Source organism: Antechinus flavipes, chromosome 3 (genome assembly GCF_016432865.1).
Source record: "Antechinus flavipes isolate AdamAnt ecotype Samford, QLD, Australia chromosome 3, AdamAnt_v2, whole genome shotgun sequence".
Lineage (NCBI taxonomy): Eukaryota > Metazoa > Chordata > Mammalia > Dasyuromorphia > Dasyuridae > Antechinus > Antechinus flavipes.
In genome coordinates this window covers 585,619,326-585,638,042 of record NC_067400.1, presented here as the reverse complement: position 1 = coordinate 585,638,042, position 18,717 = coordinate 585,619,326, and the positions used below count along the sequence as shown (strand labels likewise).

Below are 18,717 nucleotides of genomic sequence, written 5' to 3'. Positions count from 1 at the left end.
TCTCTGAGCCTGAAAAAAAACAACCACCTCATTTCATCCTTCATATATCTCTCCTGTTCTTTCTAGCTAAACTCCTCAAAAAGACCATCTGCTTTATCTCCTCTAACTCTCTTCTTGAACCCTTACAATTTGGCTTCTAATCTTACCATTCACTCAAAACTATTCTTTCCAAAGTTACAATGATCTCTTAGTGCCAAATCCAATGGGCTTTTTCTCAGTCCTCCTTCTCTTGGATCCTCCTCCCTCCTTCTTTCCTTCCCTCCCTCTCTCTCATTCTCTCTCTCTCTCAATTTATTTTTAATAAACATTGCTTTATGAATCATGTTGGAAGAGAAAAATCAGAACAAAAGGCAAAAACGAAGGGAGGAAAAAAAAAAAACAGAAAAAAGTGAACATAGCATGTGTTGATTTACATTCAGTCTCCTTAGTTCTTTTTCTGGATGCGGATGGCATTTGCTGTCCAAAGTCTATTGGGATTGCTTTGGATCATTGAACCACTGAGAAGAATCAAGCCTTTCGTAGTTGAACATCGCACATTCTTGCTATTACTGTGCACAATGTATTCCTGGTTCTGCCTATTTTGCTCAGCTTCAGTTCGTGTAAATCTTTCCAGGATTTTCTAAAAGCAGCTTGTTCATTTTTTATAGAACAATACATGACATTATCTCCATGTACCACAGATCCCACCCTTTAACCACAGATTAAAGTGGTCTATCTTGGGTCCTTTTCTCCCTCTGTACTGCTTCACTTGGGGATCTCATCAGCTCCCATGGATAAGACCATCTCTATGCTGATGATTCTTGAATCCTGCCCCAACCTCTCTGATGATGATCTCCAATCCTGCCTTTCTGCTATCTCAGACTGGATATCCAGGACACTTCTGAAACTCACAGATCCAAAACAGAATTCATTGTTCCCCTTCACTCCATCCACAATCCTCTATCTTCTATTTTCCCAATTACTGTAGAGAGCAACCCTATCCTCCTAGTCCCTCAGGCTCCCAAACTAAGGGTCATCCTGGACTTCTTACAATCTCTCCACCCCTTCCCCCCTCCCCTTTAATCCAAGCTGTCACCAGGACCTGTTGATTTCATCTTTGCACCATCTCTTGAATGCATCTTGTCTCTTCTGACATTGCCCCACTTGGTGCAGATCCTCATCCCTCTGTACCTGGATTATCATATCCTAGGTCTCCTGCCTTGGTCTCTCTCCACTCCAATCCATCCTCCATTCAGCCACCAAAGTGATTTCCTAAAGCTCACGTCTGACCAGATCAGTCCCTTACTCAAGAAACTCCAGTGCTAGTCCGCTATAACTTAGGTCCCTCCTACCTTCCAAGGCTTCTTACTTTCCTTCCCGTATTCTGATCCAATGAGACTGGACTCCTGGATGTTCCAGAAAGACTCTCTTTAGCTTAACTCTGGGCATTTTCTGTGGCTGTCCTCCGTGCCTAAAACAGCCTCTTCTCATCTGTGACTCCTGACCTTCTTGGCTCCCTTTCAGTCCGAACTAACATCCCACGCCACTATTTCCTATGTATTCTGTCTATGGTTTTCTTCATATATATTTGCTTATATGTTGTCTTCCTCACTAGACTGTAAACTCCTTGAAAGTCGGGATTGTCTTTTGCTTCTTTTTGTATCCCCAATGCTTAGCAAATAGTATATTACATCTATTAAAAAAGTATATTCAAATTTTAAAAAGTATATTAAGCACATAGTAGGTGCTTAATAAATATTTATTGATTGTCATTATTCTAGTACAGACCCTTATCACATAATAGCCCTTTTCTATGTAACCCTTCAGATAATTAAAGGCAAGAAACATTTCTCTTCCTCCCCCAATAAGTATGTCCTTCTCCAGATAAAATATCATTCCCCTCCCCTTTCCTTCGCCCGATCACAGAGAATAAATGTGTGGAGGGAGTGTGGGGGAGCAACATACTAATCCTACCCTTATGCAAAAAAAATTTTTTTTAACAGAAGAAATGGAAACCATCCTTGGCTTAATTGATTCAGAGGACGAGAGACTCAGGTGGTTGAGATCATTTCCTGGCAGTTGAGGTCAAAACAGCAAAAAGATGCTTTCTATAGGTAGTCTCTGATGTTTGGCTGCTGGACCACAACGGGAAATGGAAAGACAGGATTCTTGCTTGACTGAATCAACTTAGGGGGTCCTCAGTGCAGATCCTTCTCTTTCAACAGCTAAATAAATATCCTTCTGCTATCTGTTCAGTGACCTGTGAGGACCTCATTTTGTTCCAAATAAACATAAACCACCAGGGGCCAGGTCCAGCCCAGAACTAGGGGTGGGGCACTCCCAATTCCCATTTCATCCTGTTTGATTCCTGGGGTTGTCATCATCCATCTAAAATGCATTTTGATGAGAAAGACTTTGGTGATATTATGAAGTTTTACAGGAGCCTGTCAGGAGGTAGCCATAACTCTGAGGGTCAATGGGGCCCATGTTACAGAAAGCAAATACCTTCCAGGCCCCCATCTGCAGGACAGCTTTTTTCTATTTGCATCAACCAACAGGACTTCACTCAATTATTCCTCGAGAAAGAAAACGGAACATGGAAAATGCAAAGTGGTTTTGGGGGCTATCTGAAGAAAGGTCTTTGAACCCACGTGGAGCCATTTAGGAAACCCACCAGGAGGACTGAATTAAAATTATGCACTTTCAAATGGATCAAGGATGTTATTTATCCATGCTGAGAGGAAGCCGTGGGCTCACATCCCTGCTGATGTAGCCACGGCCAGATGTGACTGCAGCTGGCTCTGATCAATGGGAAGGCGTAGAAATCCCCAGGCATCCCTATCTCGGCAGAAGGGAGCCTTCCTCAAAGATCAAGGGCAAAGATGGAGGTGGAAGGAGGGGTGAATGAATGAAGATATGGCTCACCACCCACTTTAGAAAGGGGAAGTTATTATATCAGGCTAAGCCATGGAAAGATATTTGGATTTTAGGCCTCAGCTCATCTCACTTGGGATTCATATTTTTGAAAATGCCTAGATGGCTGACACCAGATGGGATGCTCGGATATTCTAGCCATGGGTCATTTTCCCCATTTTGGAAGGCCAGAAGAGTACTGACCCAGCACTCTCGATCCCAAATTATTCTGGGTTGCCAAGTGTTTCATGTTCAGCCCTTTTAATTTTTTTTAATTTTTTTGCTGCTGAAGCAATTGAGGTTAAGTGACTTGCCCAGGGTCACACAGCCAGGAAGTGTCTGAGGCCACATTTGAACTCAGGTCCTCCTAACTTCAGGGCTGGTGCTCTATCCATTGTGCCACCTAGCTGTCCCCATGTTCTGCCCTTAAAACATTACAAGTTTCTTGTTTCTGAGACAGTTAATAGAGTAGGCAGAGGTGTGTTTGTGGGCAAGCTTGAGCCTCAGTTTTTGTGTCTCTAAAATGGGAATATATAAAACCTACATAATTTCCCAAGGACAATGTGGGAAAAGTTTTTAGTAAACCCAAATGCTTCAGAAACATGAGCTACAAAAGAACTTATTCCTCCTTTCTAATAATGAAAACTGTCCAACTGTGGAAACAAGCCATCTTCTACAAACCTGTCCAAATGGTTTTCTTAAAGGGTCATTTACCCTGCTCAATAATCTCTGGTGACTTCCTCCTGCTATATCTTGTATTGACAGAGACCCCCAATCTTCTCAGTTACCCAGGCTCAGAATCTTCATACGGCCTCTCATATACACTTCTTTCTCTCCTCTGACAATGAAATTTCTCTGGTATAGCTCTCATCAGCTCCTACTTGGATGACTGCGATAGCCTGCCAGCTGCTCTTCCTACATCAAACCTCTCTCCACTCCAATCCATCCTTTCAGCTGTCAAAATGATTGTCCTAAGGTGATCTGACCAGGTCTGTCTACATCTTTGTCTTTCTTTCTCTGTCTCTGTCTGTCTTCCTTTTTTGGGAGGGATTTAAATAGTTTTAAAAAATTTTTCTAAATACAAAGATCATTTTCAACCTTTACCTTTGTAAAAACTTATGCTCTAATATTTTCTCCTGCTTTCTTTCCTTCCTTCCCTCTACTCTACATAGCAAACAATCCAATACAGCTTAAACATGTGCAATTCTTCTAAATATATTTCCACATTTATCATGCTGCATAAGAACAATCAGATCAAAACAAAACAAAAAACCAAAAAGAAGAAAAAAACCCAACAACAATAGAAAGTGAAAATACTATGCTTTGATCCACATTCACATTCCATAGTTCTTTTTTTGGATGCAGATGGCTATTTCCATCACCAGTCTATTGGAATTGTCTCAAATCACTTCATAGTTTTTTGTGTTCTTTTTTTTCACCTCATTATTGAAAAGAGCCACATCCATTACAGTCGATTATCACATAATTTTGCTGTTGCTGTGTACAAAGATCTCCTGGTTCTGCTCATTTTACTCAGCATCAGTTCCTGTAGGTCTCTCCAGGACTCTCTGAAATCATCCCGCTGGTTGTTTCTTACAGAACAATAATATGCCATGATGTTCATATACCATAACCTATTTAGCCATTCTCCAACTGATGGGCCTCTACTCAGTTTCCAGCCCTACAGCCCTACAAAAAGGGCTGCCACAAACACTTTTGCCCATGTGGGTCTTTTTACCTTTTTAAGATCTCTTTGGGATACAGGCCCAGTAAAGAAACTGCTGGATCAGAGTATGCCCATTTTGATGGCCCTTTGGGCAGAGTTTCAAATTGCTCTCCAGAATGGCTGGATCCGTACACGATTCTACCAACAATGTATCAGTGTCCCAGTTTTCCCACGTCCCCTCCAATATTCGTCATTATCTTTTCCTCTTATCTTAGCCAATCTGAGAGATGTGAGGTGACATTTCAGAGTTGTCTTAATTTACATTTCTCTGAACAACAGTGATTTAGAACACCTTTTCATGTGGCTAGAGATGGTTTCGGTTTCTTCATCTAAAAATTGTCTTATTCAAGATTCTTTATATGCAGTTCCCCTCCTTCGCGTGCTCCTTGAGGACAGGGACTCAGAAGGTACATAATACATGCTGTGTCATGGATTGATTTGGTATGTCTCCTTCTCTCCACTCACAGACACACTCTGGTCCAGCCTCTCATCCTTTCCTGACAGCCTCTTGCAACAGGCTGGTCTCCCCCCCAACAAATCTCTTCCCACTCCAGGCCAATCTCCATTCAATAGCCAAAGTGATTTTCCTACAATCCCAGGTCTGGCCATGTTATTCCTCTACTCAATAAAATATAGTGGCTCTCTGTCATCCACAGGATCAAATCGAAAATCCTCTGCTGGCATTTAAAGCCCAGCCTCTGCCTTCTTGGGCTTCCTTAAGGACTAAACTCTAAGGCCCCTGTGTGCAGGAGGGATTTCTTGATCCTGTGGCTCACTCCCACCCCAACCCCCAGCTCTCAAGAGTCTTCTCTTATCATTTGTATTTTTTTTTTTTAACACACACTCTCTGAAGCCACTCTCCATAATCTCACAAGCCATTCTTTAGGGGAGCCAAAGAAATATATTCATAAAATGCTATCTGTTGTTTCCATGGCCATTCAGTCCACAATATATATCCTGCTATGAACAATTATTTACATGATGTCTCCCTAATTAGACTGTGAGGTCTCTAAGGGCAGGGACCTTGTTTTTGCCTTTCTTTATATCCTCAGGACTCAACACAATGACTGGTACACAGAAGGTACTTAATATGTGCTTATTGACTATTGACTGACTCCATTTTCCATTCCTTTGCACTGGCCATCCTCCATGCCTGGAATGCAGCTCTTCTCATTTTACCTTGTGTGGGAAAGGGTGAAGAACTTAAGAGATTAAGCACATACTGATCAGAGACTGTTAGCTAAAGTAGATCAAGCCTATAGGCCTCAGTTTCGGTTTCTCTGGAGTCACGGGATTTTAGATAAGGCTTGGACTACGTGGCGAAGAAACTGTATCTCACCTTGTCTACTACATTCCACTGACCAACTAGGGGAACACTAGACTTAGGTGACCAATCACAACATACAGAGGGCGGGATTTTGGAGGTTCTTTGTCTGAAATGTATAAAAGCTGTAAGCATTTTCAAGGCTCTGGCCCTCTCCTGCTGCTGTGAATTTTGCTGGCAGACCAGGGTGGGGTCCGCTTCTGGAGATTCTAATAAATAATTCTGCTTTCTATGAGTGATCTCTGAGGAGTCAATTTGGGGAGGTCTTTTTGCCCCAAACAACCTCCTTCCAAATTGAGTCCAAGCACTGCTTTCTGCATGAAATCTTTCCTGGTTCCCACCCCACCCCCATTGGTTAGGGCTTTCCCTGAATACTATGTATTATCTGTAAGTGTCGGTATGTGTGCAAATATATATGTATATGTAGGTATGTGTGTATATATGAACAAAGAGAGATAGATGGATACAACACATACACATGTGTGTGTATAGAGAGAGAGACAAAAAGAAAGACAAAGAGAGAGAAACGGATACGCACACAGACATAGATGTCGCTGTGTATATTTGTATATATATATAGAAAGAGAGAGAAGACACATAAAGAGAGAGAAATAAAGACAAAGAGAGACAGAGGGAGAGGGAGACTCTGAGTGAGAGAGAAAATGGGAGAAAAAGAGAATGATAGAAAGGAGAGGGAAAGAGAGGAGAGAAAAGGGAGGGAGGGAGACAGAGACAGAGACAGATGACAGAGAGAGAGAAACAGAGAAACAAAGAGATGGATGGATGGATAAATGTACATACAGGCTTTCTCCTCCTATGGAATACAAACTTATTGAGAGCATCCACTTTTTGTCTCTGTATCCCTAGTGCTTAGCATAGTGCCTGGCACACAGTATGTATTTAAGAGATGAATGTTGATTAACTGATCGATGGGCTGCCTCAAGAGGCAGTTATTTCCCACGAATCCCCAATAATAAGCATTGCTCTGTGCAGTTTGTCATTTATAACTAACACTCTATAAAGACAAGTGGGTAATGTCTAGAATTATCCCTGCAAAGGCTTCAGAGGGATAATGACCCAATGAGTAACTTGTAATTCATATTAATTGCCTGTAATGACCTGAATTAAGAATTTGTTCTGTTAGTAAAACAACAGCCCAGAAAGTCATAAGGAAATTGTCTGATGGTTTCTGGCTAGCTTAGGAGGGGAGTGTGTGGCCTTGGAAACAACAGATAGCATTTCATGAATGTATTTCAAGGGCTCCTCTAAAGGGTAGTTTGTGGGACTGTGTAGAATGCCTTCAGAAAGTCTTTATTAAAAAAAAAAAAAAAAGACAAACCTTTAAGTACATGGAAATTAACTAGTACAAATACCAATAATAAGAGAAATGCATGTGAACGAATCCAACCATTCTGGAGAGCAATCTGGAATTATGCCCCAAAAGTTATCAAACTGTGCATACCCTTTGATCCAGCAATGTTTCTACTGGGCTTATACCCCAAAGAAATACTAAAGAAGGGAAAGGGACCTGTATGTGCCAAAATGTTTGTAGCAGCCCTGTTTGTAGTGGCCAGAAACTGGAAAATGAATGGATGCCCATCAATTGGGGAATGGCTGGGTAAATTGTGGTATATGAATGTTATGGAATATTATTGTTCTGTAAGGAATGACCAGCAGGATGAATACAGAGAGGCTTGGAGAAACTTACATGAACCGATGCTGAGTGAGATGAGCAGAACCAGGAGATCATTATACACTTCGACAACGATATGGTATGAGGATGTGTTCTGATGGAAGTGGATTTCTATGACAAAGAGACCTAACTGAGTTTCAATGGATAAATGATGGACAGAAGCAGCTACACCCAAAGAAGGAACACTGGGAAACGAATGTGAACTATTTGCATTTTTGATTTTCTTCCCGAGTAATTTTTACCTTCTGAATCCAATTCTCCCTGTGCAACAGGAGAGCTGTTCAGTTCTGCAAATATGTATTGTATCTAGGATATACTGCAACATATCCAACATATAAAGGACTGCTTGCCATCTTGGGGGGGGGTGGAGGGAGGGAGGGGAAAAAACGAAACATAAGCGAGTGCAAGGGATAATGTTGTAAAAAATTACCCTGGCATGGATTCTGTCAATACAAAGTTATTATTAAATAAAATAAAATTTAAATTAAAAAAAGAGAGAGAGAGAGAGGAATGCATGTATTAAAACAATCCTGGAGTTTCATTTGGCGTCCAGAAAATTGGAAAAGATGACAAAAAGATTGAAAGAATGAATGCTTGAGTAGATGTGGAAGACGGGGAAACTGATACATAGTTGGTGGCATTGTAAATCAGTAACCATTTTGGAAAACAATTTGATATTATGCAAGTGAATAAATGACCATATTCTTTGATCCTGAGATTCCATTAATAGGCTGTACTAGTAAATGTTTTAGGGGCAGCTCAATGGCACAATGAACAGAGTACTGGCCCTGAAGTCGGGAAGACCTGAGTTCAAATCCAGCCTCAGACATTTAACACTTAGTATCTGTGTGACCTTGGGCAAGTCACTTAACCCCAACTGCCTCACTAAAGCAAAAAAAAAAAAAAAATAGTAAACGTTTTACAATTGCACTCTGAAAAGGTATGACACACTTCTAAATTTAATCTGCATTATTGTTTTTCTCATGATTTTCTTAAGTCTAGAAGTCAACAAAGCAATTAAATCCTGAACTGTAGCAAATTCTGATTTCCAAAGTGCAAAAGTTCACACTGAAAATTTAACAACTGGCTAAATGAGCCGATATGAACACACCCTGCTTAGAAGGGCCATTATTAAAAGAAAGTACCCATATATGCCAAAATATTTATAGCAGTAATTTTTGTGATAGCAAAGATTGGAACTAAAGTAGATGACTCTCAACAGGGGAACAGCTAAACAAACCATTGTACATGAATGCAACGGAGTGTTTGTTCTTGTTTCTTAGACGTTTTCATTGTATCTGACTCTTTGTGACCCCATTTGAGGTTTTCTTGGCAAAGATACTGAGGTGGTTTGCCATTCCCTTCTCTAGCTCATTTTACAGAGGAGGAAACTGAGGCAAACAGGGTTACACAGCTACTAAGTGTTTGATTGGAATTTAAATGCAGGTTTTCCTGATTTCCACCCAGTATTCTCTATCCACTGTGCCAATTACTGATATAATGGAATATTACTGTCCCATAGAAATGATGTACGTGATCAAGGTGATGACAGAGAAGCATTAAGAAGATCTATAAGAAGTGATGCAGAGGGAAGTAAGTAGAACCAAGAAAACAATATAGAACGACTACAACGATGTAAATGGAAAGAATAACCACACACAAACTAAAAGTGAATTTTGCAAAATTAGAAAGAACTAACACGGCTCAAGAAAGAGATTTGAGAAGACATTCCCATCCTTTTTGCAGAGGTGGGAGATCCCTAAGTGCTGTACACTCCACAAATTTTCAGACTTCTTTTAGTTTATTGGTCACTAATGTTGTTGTTTTTCTTCTTTTTTTAATCTTAAAAATACTATTTATTATATGGGATGGTTCAGGATATGATTAGAGTTAATGGTGATGATATTAAAAAAAAAGATACCAATAAAAGCTTTTTTGAACAAAACTACAACATGGCAAGTGGCCATCTTTTCAGCAGGAAGAGAGCATCAGAAGATCACTGGTCACAGAAGGGATCTTCACAAAGAAGGGATCTTAGCAGTCATCGAGCCCAATCTCTCCATTTTATAGAGAAGGAGACTGAGGACCTGAAAGGTTAAGCAATTTGCCCACTTCTAGAACAATTATGTCAAACTCAAAAAAGAAAGGATCCCTATGGTCCATCACAAATCAACATTATCCATATCACACTATATTTGTATTTATTTGGTCAAATATTTCCTAATGGCATTTTCGTCTGGTTCTGGCTGGGGAGTTTCTTGAGCCCCTTGGAGCTCACTATCATGAGTCTGACTCCTCTGATCTAGAAGGAAATAACAAAGATGGGATTCACACTCAGGTCTTCTGATCCTAAATTTGGAGCTTTTCTCACTTTCCCCCAACCACTTCAGAAGCATTGTTAGGGAATTAAAACGCAGCATGATTTAGAGGACAAGAGAGCTGGTTTCAGAGTTCAAGTTTTGGGTGTAAATTCTGGGCAAATCACTTTACTTCTTAGTGCTTCTCTATAATCAATGAACATTTAGCATTTATTTTATTTTAGGATTTATTTAGTGCCTTTTTTTTTTCCTCCCTGGAGAGGCAGTTGGGGTTAAGTGACTTGTCTTAAGGATACACAGAAGGTCTTTCCAACTCCAGACTTGGTGTTCTTATCCAGTGCGCCACCTAGCTTTTCCCAAATCAGCCCTGAATAAAAGTGTGTTGAATGGCATTGATTCTATAGAGACAATAGAAAAAGCCTTCCTGAACTACTCTAACTGCTAGAGAGTTTTCCCTAACAATCCGGCAGTGCAGTGAAATGTTATATTTGAAGTCAGAAATAATAACCAAAAAAGTGAAACACTTAAAGTTTGTAAAGCACTTTATAATATTTTCTTTCATTTTATTCTCACAACACTACTGAGAGGCAGATGCTATTATTATCTCAATTTTATAAATATATCTTAATATATTTATAATTATATATAAATAAAATATATTATAAATATATAATTTATATATTTATATATAAATTTCCCCACAAATGGTAATTGCCTTATTTTGTATAATCACTGGCACATGTAATGAGAAGAGGAATGAACCTGGAGTTGGGGAAATCTGGGTTAAAAATACCACCCATGACACTATATGGGACTGAGCAAATCACTTAGCCGCTGTCTACCTTAGTTTCCTCATCTGCAAAATGGGGATAATAACAGTCCCTGCCTCCCAGAGTTGTTGTGAAGATCAAATTAGATATTTGTGAACTATATACAAAGCTTAAAGTACTATATTAAGTGTTGATGATTAGCTCTCTAAAACTTAATTTTCTCATTTATAAAATGGAGATATCAGCACAACTGTGCCCCCATAGAGAATATGAACATTGAATGATATAATGTTTATGAAGAATTGTACAAATATCAAAGTTCTGCATAAATGTGAGTTATTAATGGTTGACACTGATAAAAATATATAAGATCTAGAGCTTTTTCCTAGGAGATAAGTGGTTAAAGAATGGAGAATAGGCAATTTTCAAAGGAGAAAATCCATGATATCAATAACTATATGGAAAAAATACTATAACTCATTAATAATTAGAGATCTTCTCTAATTATTCATTCAAACAACTATGAAGCTTCAATTCACATACCCATGAGACTAGCAAGGATAATAAAAAAATGAAACAAGGAAGACAAAAAAAGAAATGAGAATTATATGGAAATATGTTTAATATGATTATACATGTATAACCTATATCAAATTAATTGTAGTTTTGGAGAAGAGGGAGGGAGAAAACATGGAAATAAAAATATCATAAAAGTAAATGTTGAAAACGAATAAATAAACTTTTTTTTGTAAAGGAATGAAAATTGGTAGAAAGGATTGTGAGAGGAGGATAGATACACTATTCCACTATTGGAACTGTGAACTGGTCTGGCTACTCTGAAAAACTATTTGGAATTATGGCCAAAAGTCACTTGACTGCATACTTGACACATACACTTGACCCAAAACAGGAGGAAAAAACCTATATTTATAGGATTTTATAGCAACCTCTTTTGCTGTAACAAAGAAGTGGAAACAAAGCTGATGCCCATCAGCTGGGGAATGGTCAGATACATCACAGTATATAGATATAAAGGGATGTGATTGTGCTGTAAGAAATCAATAATATGACTGATTTGGAGAAACCTGGAGGGCTTGTATGATCGAAGGTAGAATGAAATGAGTGGAATCAGGAGAACAATTTTCAGGATCACCATAATACAAATATCACAGAATGACCAAAAATACAACTTTGAAAGATGATACAGCTTTGAGTTAGGCAGTGATTTATCATGATTCAGAAGACTGATGATGAAACATTCTGCCCACATATTGGCAGGAAAACCGATGGAATAAAAGTAAAGAATAAGACATGTATTTTCAGATACGCCTGGCCAAAAATGTAATTTGCTTTGTGTGATTCTAGTTACTTGTTATAAGAGAGGGTAGCTAAATAGCACAGGATATACAAAACTGGCTTGGAACCAGGAAGAATTGAATTTAAATCTTGCCTCTTATACTTAACTAGCTGTGTGACTCTGGGCACATCATTTAACTTTTCCTGGCCTTAGTTTCCTCATCTGAAAAATGGCAATAATATAGTACTTACCTTCCAGATTTGTTATGAGATAACATATGTAAAGGGTTATTTAATAAATGCTTATAATTTATTTACATTAAATAAATATTATATTATGGGGTAAATAATGAAAATATGGTAGCTATTATTTTGTTTGGATGGAGGTAAGGTTTAGTGGCATATGAAAGACAAAGATTAAAAAAATAAAAGAACATCAATAAAACATTTAAAAATACACAGGAGAAAATAAAAGGATTTCTGAAGGGGACACAAGGAAAGCTGTTTTGTTACTACTATGTTAAATTTAATATAGACTTTTAAAAACTCTGCTGTAATCAGTTTATATTTTCATATACAATCCTCTTATTTTGCTTTTTTTCAAATATTGAAATGCTTCTTTTGATTAATGATAATTATGAAAATATTACTTAGGTGGTATATGACATGGGCAGCATTAGCTGCTGGTACCTAAGTCCTTCGGAATCAGTATCACGTTATATGATATCCCATGCTTGCATTCCCCAGGATGCCCTGTGCCCTAAAACAACTCGGCATAAATTCCAAAAATGGGTCCATCTGTACTCCATATGGACCAGAGGCTGTCAGTATTTCTTGCTTCATCACTTAAGTCATGTTAGGTGTTCATCACAAAAAACCTTTCTAGGTGATAGGGGCTTGAGCTCAATCATGAGAACCCAGATACCCGATTCTCAGTCCAAGTCTCATCATGGTTCAGATTCCTTTTTGAGTATACTTTGTATCCTGGCTCTAGAGTGAGAAAGGATCTGATTGTTCTAACACTGTTCCATATACTTCAGTGTAAATCTCACAAAAGGAGGACAAATTTGATAAATGTATGTCAGCATTTTATGCATCTAATTTATGCAATCTAATTTAAAGACCTATTCTTCTGTGATTTGGGTACATAGGGGGCTTTTGAAACTCACCTTTGATCCATCACCCCAATTGTGCTCTTTCACCCTAATTTCTATGAGTCACAATTCACAACCTCTATAACTTTGGGAGATTATGTGAAGTTGTAATTCTCCCAAACGAGATTCAGTACCTATAACTAGCATTCAGAAGAATCATGTCCTGATCAGTCTCCATCTCCAGCTTTAAAGAACTGGAAATGGCACTCTAAAATTCCAGTTAAAGTTGTATGGCAACTTGGTGTGCATACTTTAAAAATAAAGGCTATCAGATTTTTTCTTGCTATGTGGGCCTTACAGGGCCAGCAAAGAACACAGCCCCTTTCTGGGTTGTTTTAAAGATGGATTTGGTTGTCATTTGTATTCAGCTGAATGAGACTCACCTTTCTCCTGGGCCATCTCTTGCAAACAGAAGTAAATGACTCTTGCTCCCAGGCTGAAGCCAATCAAAGTGACTGGTCGTCTGCCCTAGGAAGGAACAAGCAAAGATCATGGATTAGAATATAATCAAAGAGTGTCAGCAATAGAGAATTTTTAGATTTTTGAAGAGGCTTTAGAATATGGAACATCAAGTTAGAAGGAAGACTTAGAACATAATCTTAGCTCTGGAAGATGGTTTAAAAAGAATATTCAAATTGGGAAGGCCCTCAGAACAAAGACTATTACTTCCAAATTTTTTTTAAATTAAGCTTCTTAACTGTGATTTGTGATCCTGTATAGGGTCTCATAACTGAATGTGGAAATCATGGAGTTATTATCTATTATCATCAATTGTTTGATTTATATATCTATTTTTATATACCTCTATACTCAGTTCACATAGAAATTTTTAGGTGAATCAATTGGAGAATGGCTGAATAAATTGTGGTATATGAATATTATGGAATATTATTGTTCTGTAAGAAATGACCAGCAGGATGATTTCAGAAAGGCCTGGAGAGACTTACATGGACTAATGCTGAGTGAAATGAGCAGGACCAGAAGATCATTATTTACTTCAACAACAATATTATATGATGATTAATTCTGATGGACGTGGCCATCTTCAACAATGAGATGAACCAAATAAGTTCCAATAGAGCAGTAATGAACTGAACCAGCTACACCCAAGGAAAGAACTATGGAAGATGACTATGAACCACTACATAGAATTCCCAATTCCTCTATTTTTGTTCACCTGCATTTTTGATTTCTTTCACAGGTTAATTGTACACTATTTCAAAGTCTGACTTTTTTATACAGCAAAATAACTGTTTGGACATGTATACATATATTATATTTAATTTATACTTTAACATATTTAACATGTATTGGTCAACCTGCCATCAGGGGGAAGGGATGGGAGGAAGGAGGGAAAAAGTTGGAACAAAAGGATTTGTAACTGTCAATGCTGAAAAATTACCTATGCATATATCTTGTAAATAAAAAGCTATAATAAAATAATTTTTTAAAAAAGAAATTTTTAGGTGAAAAGGGGTCTCAAATAGAAAAAGTTTAAGAAATCTTGTTTTAAAGCACATTCTTATAATTAGTCCCTTTTTTGTGAAATGTTCCAGTCATTGTGGACTACCTCTTATTTTCTAAATATATCTCATCCTCTTGTTTCTCACCTGCCCTACAGGTGAATGCATCCCTTTCCTGAAAAGTCCACCTTTTCATATTCTACTCATTCTTCAAGGTCAAGTTGAAATGTCTCCATGGAGCTCTACTTGTTATCTCCTTTCCCAACTTCTGAAAGTCTTATCTCCCTACCTTGAACTCTAATCCTTGTAATACCCTGTACCCCTCTCTTTACTCATCATTCTTTAATTTATATTCCTTAATATGTGCTTGATTTCTCCTCTTGCACTATGAATTCCTCAAGGGTATGGACCAAGTCTTTGAATTCCCTTTCCATTCTCAAAACTTGCTACTAAAAACCCAATATTCTGAATATAGTAGATGTTTAACTGGGTTATTGCAGGTTAAAGGCTTAGCAAGGGACCTGCTATTATTAAAGATATTTCATGAATGAATGAAAGGAAATGAATCAGAATTTTAGAGTTGGAAAAACAATTTAACTAATTACACTCAAAAGGAATCGTACTATAATCATACCCAATCAATGGTTATCCAATCTTTGCCTAAAGAACTCTGATGAGAAGCAATTCATTACTTTTCCAGGAAGTCCCTTCATTTCTGGATTGCTCCAAGTGGAATGAAGTTTTCCCTAACAATCCTAAATTTTTGTAACTTTGATTCCCTGCTACTGGTTTTGCCATCTGGGACCAAAGAGAATAAACATGAGAACCCTTCGAAGTTTTGAAGATAGCTATTCCATTCCCCAAAGTCTCCTCTGCTTTTGACTAAATGATCCAGATAAATTGAGTCTCCAGACTAAATCTCTTAAATTGATTGTGCTCTTCTGAATATTCTCCAGTTTATGAATGTTTTTCTTAAATTACTTCCCTATTCTGGAAATTACACTGCTTTTAATGTAGCCCAAACATTTCTGGCCATCACAACACATTATTGACTCATACTGAATTTGTATGTATGTGTTCATTGTGACTTTCTATGACTCCATTTGGCAGATAATGGAGTGGCTTGCCATTTCCTTCTCCAGCTAGTTTTACAGATAAGGCAAACAGGATTAAGTGACTTGCCAAAGGTTACATAGCTAAGAAGTGTCTGAAGCGACATTTGAACTCGGGGACATGATTTCAGGCTTGGTGCTCTATCCACTGTACCTGCTCCATGTTGAAATTAGAGACCACTAAATCTTCAGAATATTTTCTGGCTAAGTACCTGTTCCTTTTGCTTTTTCCTAGATGGTTCTTTAAAAGAAGAATATGCAATTATTTATTGACTATCGTTCACTAATACTTACAATAAAGTAAACAATATTTGGTTATGAAACATTCCAATGACTAAAAATTAGTTTTGCTTGTGTCCTATGGAACTAAGAAACCCAAATAATAAAAAGGTTGGTCCTTTGTATTTAAAGGATGGGCTGGGATAAAGAAAGAGAAACATTCATGTAGAAGACTATAAAATACTGGTAAATTTGCTTGCCCAAATATGCCCATAGTGATAAAAATGCAACTCTGTCAAATATCTATCCTTACTGGAAGAATATTAAGGTTCCAGCAGATGGGGATGTTGTTTGTTTTTTTGCATCAGCAACACTTGTAGCTTGAACAAGTAACTACAAGCTTTCTGTATTGACTTTATCACACAAAAAAGAATTTGATACTATTAACCTCCTCTACATTCACAAAAAACTCCATGATTAAGAGAAGACCTTTTGATTAGTAAAATAAGATGGAATACTCCTATTTTCCAAATCAGGAAGTCTATTATTTTCTTTGAAAATCAACACAAAAATGATTTTGTATTTTAGCATTTTTTTTTCTTTAAAAACAAGTTTTAAAAACAAAATTTATTTCTAATCATAATGGCAGCATTTACCCATGTTTCTAACCTACAATTGAAAATTTTTAGACTGGTAACATCATCAAATGAGAACCTAGATTTTGGGATTATGCAAACAGGTATGGCTACCTTTTTATACTGAATGACAGAGAGGAGTTGTTTTCCATCCTAACTCTGTCCATCTGAATCATCATCAATGAGGATTTAGAGAGAAAGTTTATTTTCCTTAGATGCCTCTTGGAAAAATTTGGAGTTATTTTCAGACCTGTGTCCAGGCAGGGCCCCCTTTGGAACCATAGGGAAGATATTCATCCCCACCTTAATAAATGACGAATATTTTTAGAATAGTTATTTATATATCTCTATACCATCCAGCAAGATTAAAAAAAAATCTTTCTGGTCTGTTCCTAAGAGGTTAGTGTTTGTACTGCAGAGAAGTGCAAATCTGATGGACTGGCCATGTTGTTTGAATGACAATCGTAAGCTTACCTAAAAGACTATTTGTTTCTTCTTTTAAAAAAATTTTATTTTCTGTTTAATTAAAAAAACAATAAAAAAAGAAAAGCAGAAAAGAAAAACAAAACATTGTCATGTGCTTAGCAGAACATCAGGGAGGATTCAAAAGATTCAATAAATTTTCAGTTCAAGAAAGAATATATAATAGTAAATGAAATTATATTCATGAGTGTATACATCTTTTCTTTGCGTCATTGTAAGCTGTCCTTTTGTTCTCTTCTACACACTTTTAAAATTGTATTCTTTTTTTCCCCTTTCATCCCCCTACTTTCCCCAAGCAGGTTATAGTTAAGCATAGATATACATGCTACATACATACATACATGTAGATATAGATACATACACACACATACACCTCTGCCCCCACATATATACATATATATTCACCTCCTACACATCTATCTATATGTATACACATAGAACAACATGCATACATATCTACATATATTCACACACACACATACACACACATTTACCCATATGTAAACATGTATCTAAAACAATATTATTATGGCTGACATATAATGTAGATTTCTCTTTTGATTGAATCTTTGTCTAAGATCAATGATTACTAGCTGTACTTTCTGTAAATTCTGCTCCTGTCCTTATTTACATATATGTCTTCTTTCCTTTTAGGTAGATTTACCTCTAATCACAATATGTAGCTTCTATTAACAAGCTAGATTTCAGGAGAATGTCAAATTCTACCGAGGCAGACAATTCTCTCAGGTAAATTTGGGCATATATGGGTTAAACATTTGTTAGTGAATGATATTAATAAATATTTGTAAACATTTTTCCTTGAATGTGAAGTTAATAGTTCTTTGATATCAAATCCTTTGTTACGTGATAAAGCTAAGGCAGAAAACTCATAGTTGCTTATTCAAGGCTACAAGTGTTGTTGATACAAAAAACCAAACCAAAACCAAACAAAAAAATAAAACTAAACCCCAAACCTCAAACCAACTCAAATAAAAGAAAAACTTTAAAAACTCATTTAAGTAAGCTCTCATGCAAAGTTAATGGTTCCTCACATGATTATTGAATCAAAGAATGTGAGATTCAGATTTTATTAAATATATTTGTGTGTGTATATATGTGTGTGTGTGTGTATGTATAAACATGTATTTAGGTACACTTTTGTGTACATATATGTAATTATAGGCACATAATTATACATACATGTGAAATTATATACATGCATACATATATTGCACGTTTATGGAATGTATGTATATGTATAATATGTATATAAAATCAAAGGAAACAATTTTATTTTAGCTTCTGGATGACCAGGAATAATAGCTCAACTTTCTTTATGAAATGTATGCCTCTCTGAGGATACTTCACATTTGATCTTTTTGTTAGCACTCAATGGGTCTCACTGGAATCTTTCTACTTCAAGAGAAAAGTTAATTTTCCTCTGCTGTCTGCAGCATCAATTCTTCCCTCTGGAATCTAGACCTGGATCTAGACCTTGGGACAAACCTCTTGGTTTATCAGTGGATTTTAATTTCTTTATTGACTGACTCTCATCCAACTCACTCTTGGATAAAGATCTTCTATTCCTTCCATCATTTTCTTTTGGAAATCTTTGAAAGTCTTTTGAAAATA

General features: G+C 37.1%; 1 protein-coding gene across 3 annotated transcripts in view; it reads right to left on the bottom strand.

Annotated features, from left to right (window-relative positions):
• TMCO4 (transmembrane and coiled-coil domains 4) overlaps window positions 1-18,717 on the bottom strand; it is a 107,696-nt gene that overhangs the window by 37,253 nt on the left and 51,726 nt on the right. For all 3 annotated transcript variants that reach the window (XM_051988369.1, XM_051988367.1, XM_051988368.1), the window contains exon 11: window positions 13,557-13,641. In XM_051988369.1, coding sequence (XP_051844329.1) covers window positions 13,557-13,641 — 85 coding nt within the window. The remainder of the gene's footprint in view (window positions 1-13,556; window positions 13,642-18,717) is intronic.